This window comes from Silurus meridionalis, chromosome 10, assembly GCF_014805685.1.
Source record: "Silurus meridionalis isolate SWU-2019-XX chromosome 10, ASM1480568v1, whole genome shotgun sequence".
Lineage (NCBI taxonomy): Eukaryota > Metazoa > Chordata > Actinopteri > Siluriformes > Siluridae > Silurus > Silurus meridionalis.
In genome coordinates this window covers 18,848,585-18,866,919 of record NC_060893.1, presented here as the reverse complement: position 1 = coordinate 18,866,919, position 18,335 = coordinate 18,848,585, and the positions used below count along the sequence as shown (strand labels likewise).

At 39.1% G+C, this 18,335-nt stretch overlaps 1 protein-coding gene across 3 annotated transcripts; it reads right to left on the bottom strand.

Moving 5' to 3' along the window:
• Positions 1-712: 712 nt before the first annotated feature.
• Positions 713-6,503, bottom strand: drd1a (dopamine receptor D1a). 3 transcript variants are annotated; one of them, XM_046860299.1, is made up of 3 exons: positions 6,081-6,503; positions 5,864-5,952; positions 713-5,753 (listed from the first exon to the last, which is right to left on the bottom strand). In XM_046860299.1, the coding sequence occupies exon 3, from the start codon at positions 5,521-5,523 to the stop codon at positions 4,453-4,455; it is 1,071 nt and encodes a 356-aa protein (XP_046716255.1). In that variant the 5' UTR covers positions 5,524-5,753; positions 5,864-5,952; positions 6,081-6,503; the 3' UTR covers positions 713-4,452. The 3 variants fall into 3 exon arrangements, with proteins under 3 accessions (XP_046716255.1, XP_046716252.1, XP_046716254.1); XM_046860296.1 differs by having other exon boundaries at positions 5,864-6,503; XM_046860298.1 differs by having other exon boundaries at positions 713-5,717; positions 5,864-6,503.
• Positions 6,504-18,335: the final 11,832 nt, after the last annotated feature.

Sequence of the window (18,335 nt, the reverse complement as noted above, 5' to 3'; positions counted from 1 at the left end):
CATCCCGTACCATCTAGGGACGTACCAGTGCCAATTGGATCCCACTACATTTGTGGAGTTTTGACTTTGGACCACCTGGAGTGTTTAAAGGCTCTGGGATGGAGAAGCTGGTTTTGGATCTGTGATGATCACAAATGTTGAGCTATTTTATGAGTTGCTCAGTAGCTCCTAGTTTTATAACCGTAAAGACTGTATAAGACTGTAGAAAGATCATTACTTATGATCTTATACTCCTGTGCTTATGTTAGTTCTCACTCTCCAGTGTTCTGTATTGTTGAAAGATTTATGATCAAACTCTTGATGTCACCCAAATGAGGATGGGTTCCCCTTTTGAGTCTGGTTCCTCTCAAGGTTTTTTCCTCATAACATCTAAGGGAGTTTTTCCATGCCACAGTCGGCATGGCTGCTTATCAGGGATAAATACACACCATTCACCTTGACTGTTGATTTCTGTAAAGCTGCTTTGAGACAATGTCTGTTGTGAAAACAGATATAAATATAGTAAAATCACTTAGCTATGTAGTTTTACACTTTATTACAGAGAAAAAAATAATGACTATGCAGAACACTAAATTGGTTTGTTAAGATATTTCCATATAGAGAATACAGAAAGCAGGAAAAACAGATGCAGAGAGCTGAGTGTCGCTTATTGCAGCAGGTTTAACAATTGCATCGATCCTGGTGAGGTTCAAATCGGCCCACTGTGGAAAAACAAAGACCATGGTCATTGGCTACACCGAGACACCCAGACACACTCAGCCACAGGGATGGGGTGGAAACATGCATCAGTGTCAGACAACGTGTGTATGAGCTGACACATTTCTCTCTGTGTCTACTGCAGCTCCCTGTGCTTTTCTGATTGCTCTGTCACAGCAATGTCATATGATCCATTACAAATGCATTAGTTCTGGGAGCATTAGAATATCAACTGAGATTTATTAATTTTTAAGCAAGATTGAATATGATTTATCCAAGCACTTGATTACACTTGCCAGGCTCCAATTTTACACTCTGACTTTGCATTAACCCTGATAGCCTACAAAGAAGAACCCTGTCAAGATCAGACTTCTCCATATTTATGCTTCAGTGCTACTGGTCTTCCCCAATGTTAGCGGTTCTGCATCGTTTTATACAAAACAAAAGTTGGGAAAATATCTGTCAGGCTGTGCATGTCTGCTTCTCTCTCTTTCTCTCGCTTTCTCTTTCACACACACTCACTCTCCAACATAAAACTCCCTAAAGCTACTCAGTGACCTTGACATCCAGTAGTCATGTACAGAGTCACTTGTAATGCAGCGGACTAGTTTTAAATAAAGAACTCAACTTCTCTCACCCCTGTGTGACTTGATTAAAAATTAAAAATAAAAAAAAGATGTAGCTTTAGATGTTATGCTAATTCAGATGTTCTGAAAAAAAGTCATACAGGAAACACTGTCATAATGTCACACTGGTTTATTGTATTACAGTTGTTAATCTAATCTCGCTGTAAGATACTCAACATCATGAGGTATTAGGGTGTCAACCTTCAATGAGCAAAAATTAAATTTACGCCCCGTTGGTGTTTGTGTAACACTGCTTTGACCGTGTTCCCTACAGAGCATGTTATAAAATACTAATGAACTTGAGCAAGGTAATTATAGTAAGTGTTTCCATTGCTACCTGGGCATGTAAGTGTGCCTTAGACGCCTAACACAGCATTGGATTACCACAGTGACTCACATGCTGTGATATTGGTGCTTTACTCTGGGTCTAGTTTTTAATGAGTCACTCAATATGCTTCCCATTGTGTCTGACATGAGAGCTTTCAATCTGAGTCTGACCACTAATGACAGCATGGAGGGCCCTACTGCACACGGTCGAATTAAACACATAGTCAGTCACAAAGGCCGGCTGTGCAGAAATATCTTCCTGACTCTGGAGTTCCTCCAGTTGGGCTTGAGCTTATTATCTGTATTTATGTCAGTGGTGCTCTGTCACATGGTGCTGCAGAAACTAATGAAATCGTAAAGGATGCCGAGGCCCAGTTTCTCCTGTCTGCTATTGTTTCCCATTCACATTTCATCACACTGAAGACAGGACAGAGGGTGACATGTCGCTGGCACTTGTTTCTGGGCCTCTCACCACAGCAAAGAGTGTGGCATTGACAGGGGAAGCTCACATGACTCTTATGTGAGATAAAGATGAGACAGGAAAGTATGGCAACAAAACCAACACAAACTTTAATTCAGCAGAAGTGAAGGGAAAAGAAATTCTGACTGTGGGTTCAGACACCATGACCACTTAGTTACTCTAAGTTTTTATCTGTGTCTTTCTACTCAACAAAGTCCATCTTTTATTGCCGCACAGGCTAAGACAAAACTACTTGTACAACACAATAAATTTAGTAACATGATGCATCACATTACATACAGCATAATAGTACATTTATTATTATGGCTAAATCACCTAGAGTTTATTTCCAACTGTGGTATTGAAAATACACCACGTGTTTACACTTTCAGCAGTGATGCAGTAAGATGATGAAACATGAATAACTTTTTCATATTTTACTGCTTCATATTACAGGAATTTGTTTTGTTAGTTTTGTGTACAAAAGTGTTCTTGGTGGACGGGCAGCGAGCTCATTGCTGACTATTCATTTATGAGACACCAAAGGAAACTGATAAACCAAATAGACACCCATTCTATAAACATTTTGGTAATCTTAGCCCATGTCTCTCATCATTTTTTCACTCCTAAACATTTAAGGAACTATGGTCAAATTTTGTGAACTCCTGAAAACTAAAATTCAGCCACCTTTGAACATTGTCTATTTTCTTCTTCACAAAGCACTTTAGCAATACAGCTACATTGTAGAATTGCACATAACTCATTAATTAATATAGCAATGGATGCTGTTTGCAATTGAGATGAAGGTAGAATACCCTTTGTGCTGCATAGGCATCTTCTGAATACAGTAGCGGTCATAAAAACAATAAAACCATTACACATTCACTGGGGCTTTCTCATTATATTTCATCTCCACTTCTGCATTCATATTTAATTGCCATCTGTTCTGTTTGTCTTGGTAGTTAGCTGTCAGAGTTTGGTAATAGAAAAGCAACTTTAGAGGGGCACAGACACCAATGAACTGCATACCTATTCATAATGACAATCATGGAACAACCATCTCGTAATTGACCATCTGCCCTCTTGTTTTAGAAAAAAAAGCCAGGGTATAAAGCTTCATCTTTTGAATAAAGTGAGGTTTAAGGGATTTGTTATGAAAGTGGGAGATCTGCATCCAAATTATATTGATCTTGAGGTTTAATTGACCAAGAACTACATTATTTTCAAGTCAAGTCAAGTCAAGTTTTCCTTGTTAACAGTGGTTGTTGGCTGAGATATTGGATAAAATGGATATAGTCTAATATTGTGTCTATTAAAGGCTCAACAATAAAAGGAGTATAATGTCTTATTGATGGCATAATAAATCTGATTTGGGCAAATTATTGTTTACACCCTAACTTATTGGCAGCTGCATTCATTATTTAAATTCCTGAAAGTGCTGTTTGAACAATTACTGCTGATGATGTAACAATAGAGTGCAAATGATTGGTAAGCTGCATGAATCTACAATCTGGGCTAAAAAGAAAATAGCCCCAGTCTTTCTTCTTTATATCGTACTCCGTATATATACTACAATTTACAATTTCCTGCTCCTGATTTCTGCAAAAAATGTTTACATTATGAACTTAAGAAATAAACTTATAATTCACTTGAATTATTAAACCTTATAATTGTGTTTTAATCTTTAAATAGAACTGGAAGCTTGCTTGGACCAGCCACTACTTCTTTCTACTGAGATTTCAGCATTTGGCTTAAACGTTTCAAATTAAAAACTGGAAATGAGCTGCAAAGAGAAGCACAGAAAAAATGTCCCATGTATTCTGTTTTCACCCAGTTGAAGTCATTAGTTTCAAATCCACTTCATAAATATCAACTGTTCATTATGCAGGTTTCAGTTACATTTTAAAATGCTTACAATATAATCAGTTTTCTTTGTTCATTATCATTCTTTAGGTCCGTAAGCGAAACATATTCACTGAGACACTGTATTCACTGAGGACTAAAAAAATTCCTAAAGGCCAAAGTCCCTTGAAGCTGTATAATTTGCTCATGCCTGAAATAGTACATAGCTGCAAGATTTCGAGGCAATCAGTCTTTGGAGTCAGGAACAGTGCCTGTCATAAAGATTATCCCCTTAACAGAAACATCAGAAACATCACTGGTCCCAACCACAGCAGGAGGGCATTCTTCTTGTAGCCTTAATCCCAAATCCCTTCACCCCACTTGTAGGGATGATTGCTCTGGCACTGTTAAATGTGCAATAGGCTGCATTTCAGAGCAGGTTCCCCACATTAAGATACCCTCTGACCCCATGGAGGAAGAGAATTATTTAGCTAGGTCATTTTAGTTGTTGTTTAGGCTATGTGTCTCTATGACATTGTGACCTGGGCAAAGCCTAGGGCAGCCCAATAGGATGGAAAAAGCCCTGCGGAAGTCTGCGTTGAAAGCATATATAATGGGGTTGAGAGATGAGTTTGCCCATCCAAACCACACAAAGATGTCAAAGGTGGTGGGACTGATGCATGGAAGGTTGCGCTCACAAAATGGCACCATGCAGTTAAGGACAAAAAAGGGCAACCAGCAACACACAAACACTCCCATTATAACGGACAGAGTCTTTAGCACCTTGGTCTCCCTTTTGAAGGACATCTTAAAGGAACTCTCAGAGTCCATATTGCAGTTGCTGCCCATGCTGTTGTGCCGGAACTTAGCACTCTCTGCAGCCCTTTCCAGTGCTGAGATCCTTTTAATCTGCTTCTGAGCTATTCTGTAAATCTGTGTATAGGTCACAATCATGATGGCCACTGGGATGTAGAAACTGATGAGGGAGGAGGAAATAGCATAGGTTCGGTTTAGGCTAGAGTCACAGTTGTCCTTCACGGGTGGTCCATAAGAAGAGTTCAGCAATGGAAAGATTGCTGGCTGTGCCTTGTGCCAGTTCAGCTGCACCGGGATAAAAGAGATGAGCACAGACAGCGTCCAAGCTGTGCTGATCATCACAAATGCCACCTTGGGAGTCATCTTTCTTTCATAGCGAAACGGGCTGGAAATGGCCCAGTACCGGTCCACACTGATAACACAAAGGTTGAGGATGGATGCTGTTGAGCACATGATATCGAAAGCCACCCAGATGTCACAGAATGATCCAAAAGGCCAGAAGCCAACGATTTCCGTTACAGCCTTCCAAGGCATGACCAAGATGGCGACCAGTAGATCTGATACAGCCAGTGAAATGACAAAGAAGTTGGTGACTTTGGAGCGGAGATGGCGGAATTTGGTGACTGCTGCACAAACCAGCGTGTTTCCCAGCAGGGTGGAAAGAATGAGGAGAGACAGGAAACAGCCGGTAAGAACTCGTGTTGATTGGTCGCTCTCCAACAAACCGCTGTCAATCACAGTTAGATTAAAATCCATCACTGCCAGTTTTTATCCGCTTCCAGAAGTCACTGCATCGTAAGAGGAACCTCTCGAAAAACTGAGACCAGAGCCAGATAGATGATGATCTCATTGGCATCCAGTGTAGTGGTCATGGGTATTTCCTCTCACTGCCAAAATCTCATACATTTATTTTCCAAGATATTGTTTGAAGTCATCACATGGTTTCCTTGCTGCATCCAAAATATGTTCTTGCATATCAATGGTCACTGTGTGCAAATTAATTCCTTACAAATTAATAAACAATACCCCCCCACACACACACCCCAATCATTATTATTATTATTATTATTATTATTATTATTATTATTACACTCACCCTAAATTTTCCTCCAGTTGACTTGGCACTGAAATTATGATGCTTATGCTTTCCAGCAAAGCCATCCGGAGTCATCCCAAAGCCCGCGGCTGCTTTTTAGTCACATGTCAGACACATGAAAATAAAAGTGAAGAATTGCAAGCACCACATTTCCAGATTACATGACTATATTCACATAAGAGTCGTGTAAACGCTCCTGGTGAGGTGGGGAAATCACCCTTTTTTTCCTAATGTTCTTCCATCTGCTTATTCCTTTCTTCTCATTCCATGCATCATGCATAAGAAAAACTTAGAACGCGAATCCTTTTCTTTCTTTTTTTTTTTTAATTCCCGTTTCATGCACCAAAAATTTTTTTTTCCCGAAAAAAGGCACGCTGAGCTGCTGCTCAGGTTGGAGGAAAATCCGTGCACGCTTTGCCTAGACCCCTCACGCGCAGTGTGCTCTCCGCTGCGTCCGTGTCGGTGTGAGCAAACCGGACCGGACTGAGGGACACGCGAACCCCGTGCCATGCGCTGACGTCGAGTGGCGAGAAGGAGCCGTCTCTTTCCGCCGCACACACACAGCGTTTCAGGTTTCATCCAAACTAAACCCCAAGGACATCCTCTACTGTCCCCGATTCCGTCAGCTTCACTCATTAAAAAAAAAAAAAGAGTGGAAAGACTGCACTTGCTTATGATCAGTGTTCAGTGTGCGTGATTAATACAATACTAGGTATTTAACAAAAAAAAAAGAATTAGACTTCAAAACTATGTTCTTCCAGTCATTACACTGTTGAACTCGCACACTGGATAGAACTTGCAATGCCCAATGTACCTATTTACAATTTACACTTAAAAGTTATTTCAACGTGTCAGTGCTTTGGCCTTCTTGCATTAGGTTGTTTCGTCACTGTAGGTTTTAATACAACACTGTTTACACTCCTGAGGGAAATTTTTTTTTTAATCTTTTAACTGTTAAAAAAAAAAAATAAATAAATAAATAAAGCAAATGCACTTCTGAGACCTCTGTGCCATCATTTGCTCGTATCCTTTTGCAACATTTAAGTGTTTTGGGGGAAAAATCTAGAAGCATATTATTAAAATAATCTGTACAATATGTTCATGTTTGAATTCAACACTAGATATTAAGTCAACAACAAAGTGGATTAGGGCAAAAATTCATTATGTCAAAACTTAAGCATTAGTATTTAGTTAGAGCATAAACATTAGAATTGAACTCAGTGGTCCCCAACCTTTTTTGCGCCACGGACCGGATTAATGTCAGAGAATATTTTCATGGACCGGCCTTTAAGGTGAGGCGGATAAATACAACAAAATAAAAGTATACAACCCGCATAAAAACTGGTATTATATAAATATAATAATAAAAGGCAATCCACTGTGTTGTTGTTTGTTCATTTCGCTATCTTGGGGGTTTTCATTTAGCAGTAATGTAATATGTATCAGCTGCCGGAGCAGCCCCTTTAAGAAGGTAGCGGATGTAGATAAGACGTGACGAGGCATCATGACATGCATCAAGAGTGAGTCATAGACAGATGTGGTGGAGAGAATCTGATAATTTTCCAAAATAAAACATCGTTCAGAACCAGATAATAAATAAAACCGAAATTATGTAAGTTATGTATTTGTTCTGTGCGGCCCGGTACTAATTGACCCACGGACCAGTGCCGGTCCACAGCCCAGGGATTGGGGACCACTGACCTAACTTACTGAATGAACTGGAGCAATGTGCTTGAAAACACTGTGTTGCAGAATAAGGTACAGAAACATTATAGCCCTTTATTATGCCATGGTAATTGCAAAACAGTATGATTAGTGTTTAGTTTATTAACAATGATGATATTAGTACAACACAAAATGCTAGATCAGCATTATGCATATTTATTCAACACAGTAAATTTATGAGTTATTTGCCGCTAGGAGTTTATTAACACTTTAAGACCTAAATAACTCTTCTTCTTCCGCCTGTCCTGTTTTCGTTGTTCTTCATCTTCTTGTAAATATTTCCTCTTCGTCAAGCTGGTACTTGAAATTGTGGTCATGATTAAAATGATTCAGCCAACATGAAAACTAACATGATCTTACAGATTTACAAAAAATCTGAATAACTTGTATGGAAAGATAAGAGTCACACTTATGATTAGTTTGCTAATAGCATTTCTGATGATTTAATCTACATGATTAGTAAGCACTTATTCATTCATGTTGACTTTCAGAATGAATGTTTCCAATTCATGAATAAGATATTCCGCATTGATTTCTTGAGCTTACTTAAATTTATGACACCCAGTGCTATTGAATTCCCAATATGACTGGTCAGATGGTGTTGATTAATATTATTGAACAGCAGCTCTGTCATTAGTACTGACTGAGGCAAAGGACTGTCTTATATTACCGTGCTTCCTTTGATATAATAGTGTTTCTATAGTAACAACTCCTTTACATGGTATACACGTGCTCAGTGAAATACGGAAAGTGTCTAATAATAAACAAATGTGAATTTATTAGGCAAAGAAACATCTATATTCCACAGCAGATCATTTTGCTCCAACAGGGTGTTGGATTATATTCCAATAATAGCAAGCTAGGTTGTGTTTTAGTTCTTATGTTACCAGTGCATAGATGTTAATATAGCATTCATATACTGAATGCAACAATATTATTGTATATATGTAATTGCTGTAAAACATGACAGAATAAAGTCATGCAGTATCTTTGTATGCTGTTATTAAGATTTAAACAAAGAAAAAAGTGTTTGGTTTTTTTCTCACATAGAAAATATATAAGCAGAAAATGAAGAAGTGGAGGAGAGTGGAGGATAGGGTGGGTATTTTAAATGTTGCTACTATAACTGGTAAAGGAAGAGAGTTAGCTGATATGATGGAGTGGAGAATTGTGTGTTCAGGAGACCAAGTGGAAAGAGAGTAAGGCCATTGGAGGTGGCTTTAAACTGTTCTATCATGGTGTGGATGGAAAGAGAAATGGTGTAGGGGTGATTCTGAGGGATAAGTTTAGTAAGAGTGTAGTGGAGGTGAAGAGTTTCTGACAGGGTGATCGGCTCTGAGCCCTTTCCTGTTTGCAGTGGTGATAGACAGGTTGACGAACGAGGTCAGACAGGACTATGATGTCTGCGGATGATATTGTGATTTGTGGTGAGAGTAGGGAGCAGGTTGAGTAGAGCCTGGAGAGGTGGAGGTATGCGCTGGAGAGAAAGGGAATGAAAGTCAGTAGGAGTAAGACAGAGTACATGTGTGTGAATGCGAGGGAGGGCAGTGGAGTGGTGCAGTTGCAGGGAGAAGAGGTGGAGAAGGTGGAGGAGTTTAGGTACCTGGGGTCAACAGTGCAAAGCAATGGAGAATGTGTTAGAGAAGTGAAGAAAAGAGTGCAGGCAGGGTGGAGTGGGTGGAGAAGAGTGGCAGGAGTGATTTGTGATAGAAGAGTATCTGCAAGAGTGAAAGGGAAAGTTTATAGGACTGTGGTGAGACCTGCGATGTTGTATGGATTAGAGACAGTGGCATTGAGTAAAAGACAGGAGGTGGAGCTGGAGGTAGCAGAGCTGAAGATGTTAAGGTTTTCGTTGGGAGTGACGACGATGGACAGGATTAGAAACACGTTTATTAGAGGGACAGCGCATGTAGGACGTTTTGGGGACAAAGTGAGAGAGGCCCAATTGAGATGCTTTGGACATGTGCAGAGTAGCGACATGGGTTACATCGGTAGGGGAATGCTGAGGATGGAGCCACCAGGAAGGAGGAAAAGAGGAAAACCAAGGAGGAGGTTTATGGATGTGATGAGGAAAGACATGCAGGTAGTTGGTTTGAAAGAGGCAGATATAATATACATGCTTCCCTTAGGAAATATTATTAGAAGGCATGGGATTAGCTTCCACTGTTACGCTGATGATACCCAGCTATATATCTCACAACCAGACGATACAGCTCAATTGGCTCGGATAACTGAGTGTGTTTAAGAGTTAAAAGATTGGATGAGTCATAACTTTCTATTAATAAATTCTGATAAGACGGAGATTTTGCTCATCGGCTCAAAAACCCGTGCAAAGAAGCTCCAGCATTTTAACCTGCATTTAGACGGATGTTCTGTAACCACTAGTTCAACAGAAATAGACCCGGGAGTTATTTTAGACACCACCTAGTCTTTCTTTCTATCAACCATGTTACAAAAACAGCCTTTTTCCACCTTAGAAATATTGGTAAGCTAAGAAACTTGTTGTGTATATCTGATGCAGAGAAGCCCGTCCATGCTTTCATGACCTACAGACTGCACTATTGTAATTTATTACTAGGTGGTTGTCCTGCATCATTAATAAACAAGCCAGAAGTCCAGAATGCAACAGCCAGAGTTCTCACAAGGTCAAGAAAATATGATCATATAACCCCAATCTTATCGTCCCTACACTGGCTACCTGTTAAGTTTTGATTCAACTACAAACTACTGCTACTTACTTACAAAACACTAAGTGGTTTAGCTCCCAATTATCTTTCCAGTCTTCTAACATGCTACAATCCGTCACGTTCCCTGAGATCTCAAAACTCCGGACTTCTAGTAGTTCCTAGAATAGCAAAGTCCACTAAAGGTGGTGGAGCATTCTTACATTTAGCTCTTAAACCTTGTCTTCCTGACAGTGTTCGGGGTTTAGAGACACTCTCCCAGTTTAAATGCAGATTAAAAACATATCTTTTTAGCAAAGCCTACACATAACACACATCACATCATAACCTTGTGCTCCAGAATATCTGATCACATGCACATTATCAACTTGTGCTGTTAATATCATGAACAGCAGCTACGCTAATTCCTCTCCACTGCTACTTTTTCTTTACTCATCCTGAGGCATCCTGAGGTTGCTCCAGCCCCAGTCACGTCCCATCTTATGAAGATTGTGGACCTTTAAAGAAGTAGATGCCGACCCCGCAAACATCCCGTACCATCTAGAGACGTACTAGTGACAATTGGATCCCACTTCATGTGGAGTGTTGACATTGGACCTCCTTGAGTGTTTAAAGGCTCGGGCATGGAGAAGCTGGTGCTGGATCTGTGATGAGTAGCTCCTAGTTTTATAACCATAATAACTGTATAAGACTGTAGAAAGATCATTACTAATACCGTATTTTCCGGACTATAAGCCGCTACTTTTTTCCCACGCTTTGAACCCCGCGGTTTAAAAAACGAAGCGCCTAATTTATGAAGTTATGAGCCGCATAACATTAGACTAATGAAATTGCCGAATGGGTTCAGGTGAACCAATTAAACTCTTTATATTAAATCGTTTTTTTTTTAAATCGAAATTATTGTGAAAGGAAGGAGGAAGACAGTGAACAATGACTTTCTTGGTAGGCTACTGTTTAGATACAAGCCATGTAACAGACCCTGTTTTTCATTAAAGCCATCAGGGATAAACACACACCATTTACCTTAACTGTTACATTCTGTAAAGCTGCTTGGAGACAATGTCTGTTGTGAAAAGCGCTATAGAAATAAACTTGACTGGACTTGAAACTTGACATGTAGAGGACAGAGTAGTATGGAGCCGGATGATCCGCTGTGGAGACCCCTAATAGGAGCAGCCAAAAGAAGAAGAAGAAGTGAATGCAGCATAAGGTCAAATTCACACAAGTGGCTGATTCACTATTGATATGTTAAATAACTGCTTGCTTTGTTTTGAATCCTCACAGGGATCAAGCTAGCATTTCCACCAAGCATAACATTCTTGCCCTTGCGCATTTTTGCACATGACCCTATGTAGCATATGCTATTTTAAATGCTGCAAATAAACATACAGTAAATCCTGCTTTGAGATTTAGAAGACAGAATAAACATATCCTGAATTCATAGTATACAAATCCAGAAGTGACTTTTATGTGATGAAAAAAACAATTGCTATTTTTTAAGTTGGAATAAATAAATAAATGTTTTGAACCATTTGACGACTATACAGTACATAGCATCAACTTGCTATTTTATAAGACAAAATATATTAGAGCTTATTTAATAATTTATGACACTTTAACTTGGTTAATGTGAAGTGACATGGTAATTAATAATTTATTAATTAATCATATACGGGCACAAAATAAATATTTTAAGAAATATTTTACATTTGCTGCTTTTAGCAGATGTCCTTATTCATATTTACAATCTAATTTATACAACCAAGCACTTGTGGGTTAACAGCCTTGATCAAAAGCCCAACAGTGGCAGCTTGGTGGTGCTGGAATTTGAAGTCATGACCTTTCAATCGGTTAAGTCCAATGGCTTAACGACTGAGTTACCCATTTATTGACATGCATTACATAACTATTTGCATAAAAAAGCACAGAAGAATGATCTTAGACCAAGACATACTGGACTGGCATTGTGACATGTATGTACCATGGGTCTGCTTTATGTTAAGCAAATCTGCAGAGCAAATCTGCTTTTCAATTTAATTTTGCCTTATAATTAGGCCAAGACCACATATTAAATATGGCGATCGCACCAAATATTTTGTTGAACTCAAATTACACAGTCTGGGATTTTGATCTCAGTTTCAACATAATTATTTGTGACCTCAAAATATTAACATTATATGTTAATTCTTCTTTATGTCCAGAGGTGGCAAAAGTACACATCACTCAATTCTCGAGACTTGGATAAAAGTAAAAATACTGATTGCACTTTTTCGCTCAAGTTAAAGTAAAGAAGTTTGGGCTCTGTACATGTACTAAAGTAAAAAGTAGTCATTACTACAACCCGTTTTAGAGTCATGCTGGTAAATTGACTCACATCATATTAATATTATGTTTGTCAATCGATTATACCATTTAATCGTGATTAATCGCACAATTGTCATGAGTTAACTCGTGATTAATCGCAACTTATTCGCATAGTTTTATCTGTTCTAAATGTACCTTAAATTAATACTTTTCAGTTTTTAATACTGTAATCAACATAGGTATGGAAAAATATGGATGATTTTGCAAATGTATGTTTATTATTAGTGAAACCATGCTCACACTACATATTAAAGTAATTATGGTGTTTTAAATTATGTAAATCATCAGGACATCAAATGGACACGGATGGTTAATTATGTGATACCGGAGAAACTCTTCCTCTTCTAGCTTTAATACGCATTACATAATAGATAGATACAACTTATTTGTCATTGCATTGTAGAGGTACACAGCAAGGAAATGCAGTTTGGCATCTACCAGAAGTGCGAAAAGTAGCTATCGTGCAAAAGTGCAGATAAATATCTAGCATATTTACAGCAAGTGATAAAGTGATAAATATAAACATATGTAAAGTGAAAAAATATAAAGGCAGTAACAGTGCAGAGATGTGTGGACATCAATTTAGAGTACAGGAATGGTTCTAAGGCTATGGCATTAAAGAGTTATGTGCAGAAGTGTAGGTTATAAGATTATGGCATTTAAGAATTAGCAGCTAAATAACTAGTCTACTATATATATAAATATATAAGCATATGTACAGTGAATAAATATAAAGGCAGTAACAGTGCAGAGATGTGTGGACATCATTAAGAAGTACAGGAATGGTTCTTAAGGCTATGGCATTGAAGAGTAATTAAAAGTTAGCAAGTCGAATAAACAGTCATATATATATATATATATATATATATATATATATATATATATATATATATATATATATATATATATACACACACAGGTTATATACACAAATAAATGAAAAGTTGGGCAGAATGTACAGTAATGATATAAAGATACATAGATAAAAAATAGTGCAGATGTAATGAGTAATAGAAAAGTATGTACTATGTACATGTATAGTACAGAGGTTATATACAGTGTTTTGTTTTGTGTTTTGTTTTGTAGTGATTAGCGGTGTAGTGTAGAGTTCAGTAGTGTGATGGTGGATGGAAAAAAGCTGTCCCTGTGGTGCGCAAGTTCCTGTATCTCCTTCGTGATGGAAGGAGGTTAAACAGTTTATGACCGGGATGTGAAGAGTCCTTGATAATGTTGTGAGCTCTGCGCAGACATCGGCTGTGGTGAAGGTGTTCAATAGCAGGTAGTTGGGTGCCAGTGATGCATCGGGCGGTTTTGACCACCCTTTGCAGGGCTTTTTGTTCACTCACAGTAGAGCCTCCGTACCATACAGTGATTGAGTTGGTCAGGATGCTTTTAATGATGCAGCGGTGGAAGTTCGTTAAAATCCCCGGGGACAGATGAGATTTCTTGAGATTTCTCAAGAAGTACAGTCGCTGTTGTGCTTTTTTTAACCAGGGCTGAAGTATTTTGCTGCCATGTCAGATCCTCAGAGATGTGAACTCCCAGGAACTTAAAGCTGGAGACTCGTTCTACCTCAGTTCCATTGATGTTGACAGGTAGATGTCTCCTGCTGTTGGATTTCTGAAAGTCCACAATGAGCTCTTTGATCTTCGTGGCGATGAGAGTCAGGTTTTTGGTGGCACACCACGCTGTTAGATTATGGATCTCTCCCCTGTAGGCCGATTCGTCATTGTTGTCAATCTGGCCGACCACGGTGGTGTCATCTGCATACTTGATGAAGATGTTGGAATTATACAGAAGAGCACAATCGTGGGTGAACAGGGAGTAGAGCAGTGGGCTCAGAACACAGCCCTGAGGGATGCCAGTGTTCAGAGGATAGAGGTAGAGGATACCTGGTTTCCCAACCTGACAGATTGAGGTCTGTTGGTGAGAAAGTCCAGAATCCATCTGCAAATGGAGGTGCAGATACCCAGTTCACTGAGCTTAGTGATCAGTACAGTGGGGAGGACTGTATTGAACGCAGAGCTAAAGTCAATGAACAGCATTCTGATGTATGTGTTGCTTTTATCCAGGTGGGTGAGGGCTGAATAAAGAGCTGTGGAAACTGCATCCTCTGTTGACCTGTTTTGGCGATAGGCAAACTGGTGTGGGTCCAGTGTAGGTGGTAGGCCTGCAGTGAGGTGATTCAGGACCAGTTTCTCAAAGCACTTCATAGCAATAGGGGTGAGTGCAACTGGGCGAAAGTCATTCAGGCATTTAGCAGCTGAGTGCTTAGGCACTGGTATGATGGTAGTGGTCTTCAGGCATGTAGGAACCGTGGCTTGGGCCAATGACAGGTTGAAAATGTCAGTAAAAACCTGTGCCAATTGTCCAGCGCATGCTCCTAGAACACGTCCTGGTATGCCATCCGGGCGAGCTGCCTTTCGTGCATCCACTCTGCTAAACACTGAATAGACGTCCGTTGTTGAGAGTGAAAGTGGGCTGTAAGCAGTAGAAGAGTCCGTGGTTGTTGTGAAATGTCCTGTGCATTGGTCAAAACGAGCAAAAATGTGATTGAGCTTGTCCGGTTGGAAGGCACTGCTGGTTGGTTGAGCTGTGCGTTTGTAGTCTGTGATGGTCTGGATGCCTTTCCACATGCGTCTGGGGGTCAGAGTTGTGGAAGTGCTCTTCTGTGTGGAGTTTAAATGTAATTTTTTTCTTTCCTGATGCCTCTTTTCAGGTTGGCCCTAGCTATGTTGTAGTCTATAGTCTATATTGTAGTCTGCACTGCCAGATTTAAAGGCAGCATCTCTTGCTTTCATGGGAGACGGACTTCAGAGTTCATCCAAGGCTTCTGATAAGGAAAGGATTTCACGTGTTTGACAGTAGTGACAGTAGCATGTGTTGATATGGTCCAAAACAGATGATGTGTAACTGTCCATGTTCGTGTGAGAGTCCAGTGTGGCCTGTGAGGCAAACATGTTCCAGTCAGTATCCTGGAACTGTTGCTGTAGAGAAGAAATGGCTCCCTCTGGCCATACCTCTACTGTCCTCAGAGCTGGTTTCACACATTTGATCAGTGGTGTGTATTTGGGTAGCATGAACAAAGAGAGGTGATCAGACTGACCCAAGTGGGGGAGGGAAATGGCTGTGTATGCCTCAGGTATGTTTGTGTATACCTGGTTAAGTGTTTTGTCCCCTCTGGTAGAGCAGGAGACATTGCGGTGAAATTTTGGTAAAACAGATTTTAGGTTGAAGTGGTTGAAATCTCCAGCAACAACAATAGCTCCTTCAGGATGTGCAGACTGCTGTTTGCTAATGGCTGCATGCAGTTCCTCCATAGTTATCTTAGCATTAGCATCCAGCGGAATGTACACCGCAGTCACAACAATGGCTGAGAATTCTCTTGGTAAATAAAATAAAACGGTCTGCACCTAATCATCAAATACTCTAAATGAACAGAGCAATGACTTTCAGTAACAGTAGAGTCCGTGCACCATGAGTTGTTAACAAAAATGCACAGACCTCCACCTCTGCGCTTACCAGAGTCCTCTGCCGTCCTGTCCGCCCGAAAAACACTGCGACTCCCGAGCTCAATGGCGCTGCTGGGAATGTTGTTGTTAAGCCATGTTTCCGTAAAAATCATGAAATTACATTCCTTATTCCGTTTGTGTGATGATATCCGGAGCAGCAGCTCATCCATTTTATTTGCAAGAGAGGGTACATTAGCAAGAAAGATGCTAGGAATCGATGGTTGGTGCGGGTTAAGCCTTCCCCCTCCTTTGTTCACGGTCTCGCCGCCGGCGCTGTGGTCTCGCTGTCGGCCGATATGACAGAATATTCTCTGAATATTCTGTCAGAGAATATTTAAAAGTAGACATTTAAGATCTCTATACATATATTTATTATGTCTGTGAGGCAAGATTTTAATGACATTCAGGTTGTTTGATTTATATTTGTGAAGAGAGATGACAGCTAAAGCAAAGAGCTCCCCCTGTGTTTTTTCTTGATTTTACATAAGCAACAGTATTTTGTTGTTATTATGAGTGTGTACAAATAGAAATCAACCCTCAACAGATTTGAATGATGTATTGCTCTTCTATGTATGATCAAAAAAGTAATGTCAGTTTTTTTCAGTGTTATGGGGGAAAAAATGTCACAAAATGTGCCGGTGCGTTTGTCGATCTCAAAAGGTTAATTGTGTGCATCATGGCAGATTTTGGTGTTGATTTGCGACTTGGCGCATCAGTAAAACAGTTAATTTAGTTTTATATCAGTGAGAATTCTTTATTAAAAATGGTCAAACAAATGTGCCCTGCAGTCAGTACACGCTAAAAAAATTAATTTGCGTTAAATTTTTTTAAATTTTGACAGCCCTAATTAATATATTAATTCCAAACGATTTTCAGATTTTGTTAAGTAATGAATGTATCCAGGCTGAACATCCACCATATAGAACACAGTCAGAGAAAAGATGATGATGATTCTGATCAGGTGATCAGAAATGTCTCTGCTCTTAGTCATATTTACATCGCTGACTCTCCATTTACATGAAGCCCAAACTTCTTGTTGCCTTCTGACTTGCTCGTTGTTTGCTTTGTAAACTAGCCTACGTCTGTGGTGTGTGAGAGCCAGGAAATGATACACCAGTGGTAAATTAAAAAAGCCGCACAATGACAAGAAATAGATTGATAGACTGAAAATGGCATGCAATAATAATAAAAAAATGATGTCACTAAATAGATAAAAACTAAAGTGACGAGCCTGGTTTGAAATTGTAAAAAGTAGAAAGTGCATATGTGTGTAAAGATGTAATGAGTAAAAGTAAAAAGTTGTACAAAAAATAAATAGTGAAGTACTGATACCATAAAAATCTACTTAGGTACAAAGTACAAACATTTCGTTACTTCCCACTTTTGGTTATGTTCTATTAAAGTTATAACCATCATGTTACATGTAAAAATGTTCTTCCATTAATGTTCTTACTATTGGAAGTGATCTTTTAAAGATCCACCAAAAGCTTTGTGGAATTTTAATCAGCACATCATGCTAAAAAAAAATGGATGACTATCAAAGTGAAAAGCTGTATGAAAGCTGTATCTCAATGTTCATGGTTGAAACTTTTAGGCAAAACAATGTTTTATTTAATGGTTACTCACTAGGTGAGATTAACAAAATGACAGTATATCTAGTAATTTCCTGTAAAAAGGATGTCTAAAAACATTGTCTTTATTTGCATTTACATCTGCATTGAAACCATTTGACAGATATTCTTACTTTTGTTCTTATTTATCACAGCTTAATTATTAACTTACAGAAGCTGTTTGTGGAATCCATCAAGAGATTGTTATTTGGGTATGAGCATTGTTACACTTAAACCCTGCTTTGCATTTACAAGTACAATAGAGGTGCTCATTTTAGTGCTTTTATTTTTTTTCCCTGTTTGCTAATTCACATACAGTACAGGACCTGCAAGTAACGTTTTTATACACTGTTGTCAAGAAGAAATGACATGAATTTGCAAACCTAAATTTACATTTACATTTATAGGCTTTGGCAGACCTTATCCATATAGACTTACAATGATCTTATTTATACATTGAGCAGTTAAGGGTTGAGCACTCTGCTCAAGGGCCCAGCAGTGACAGCTTGGTAGTGCTGGGATTTGATTATACAACCTTCACATCAAACATCTTGGCCATATTTTGCACTTTAATTCT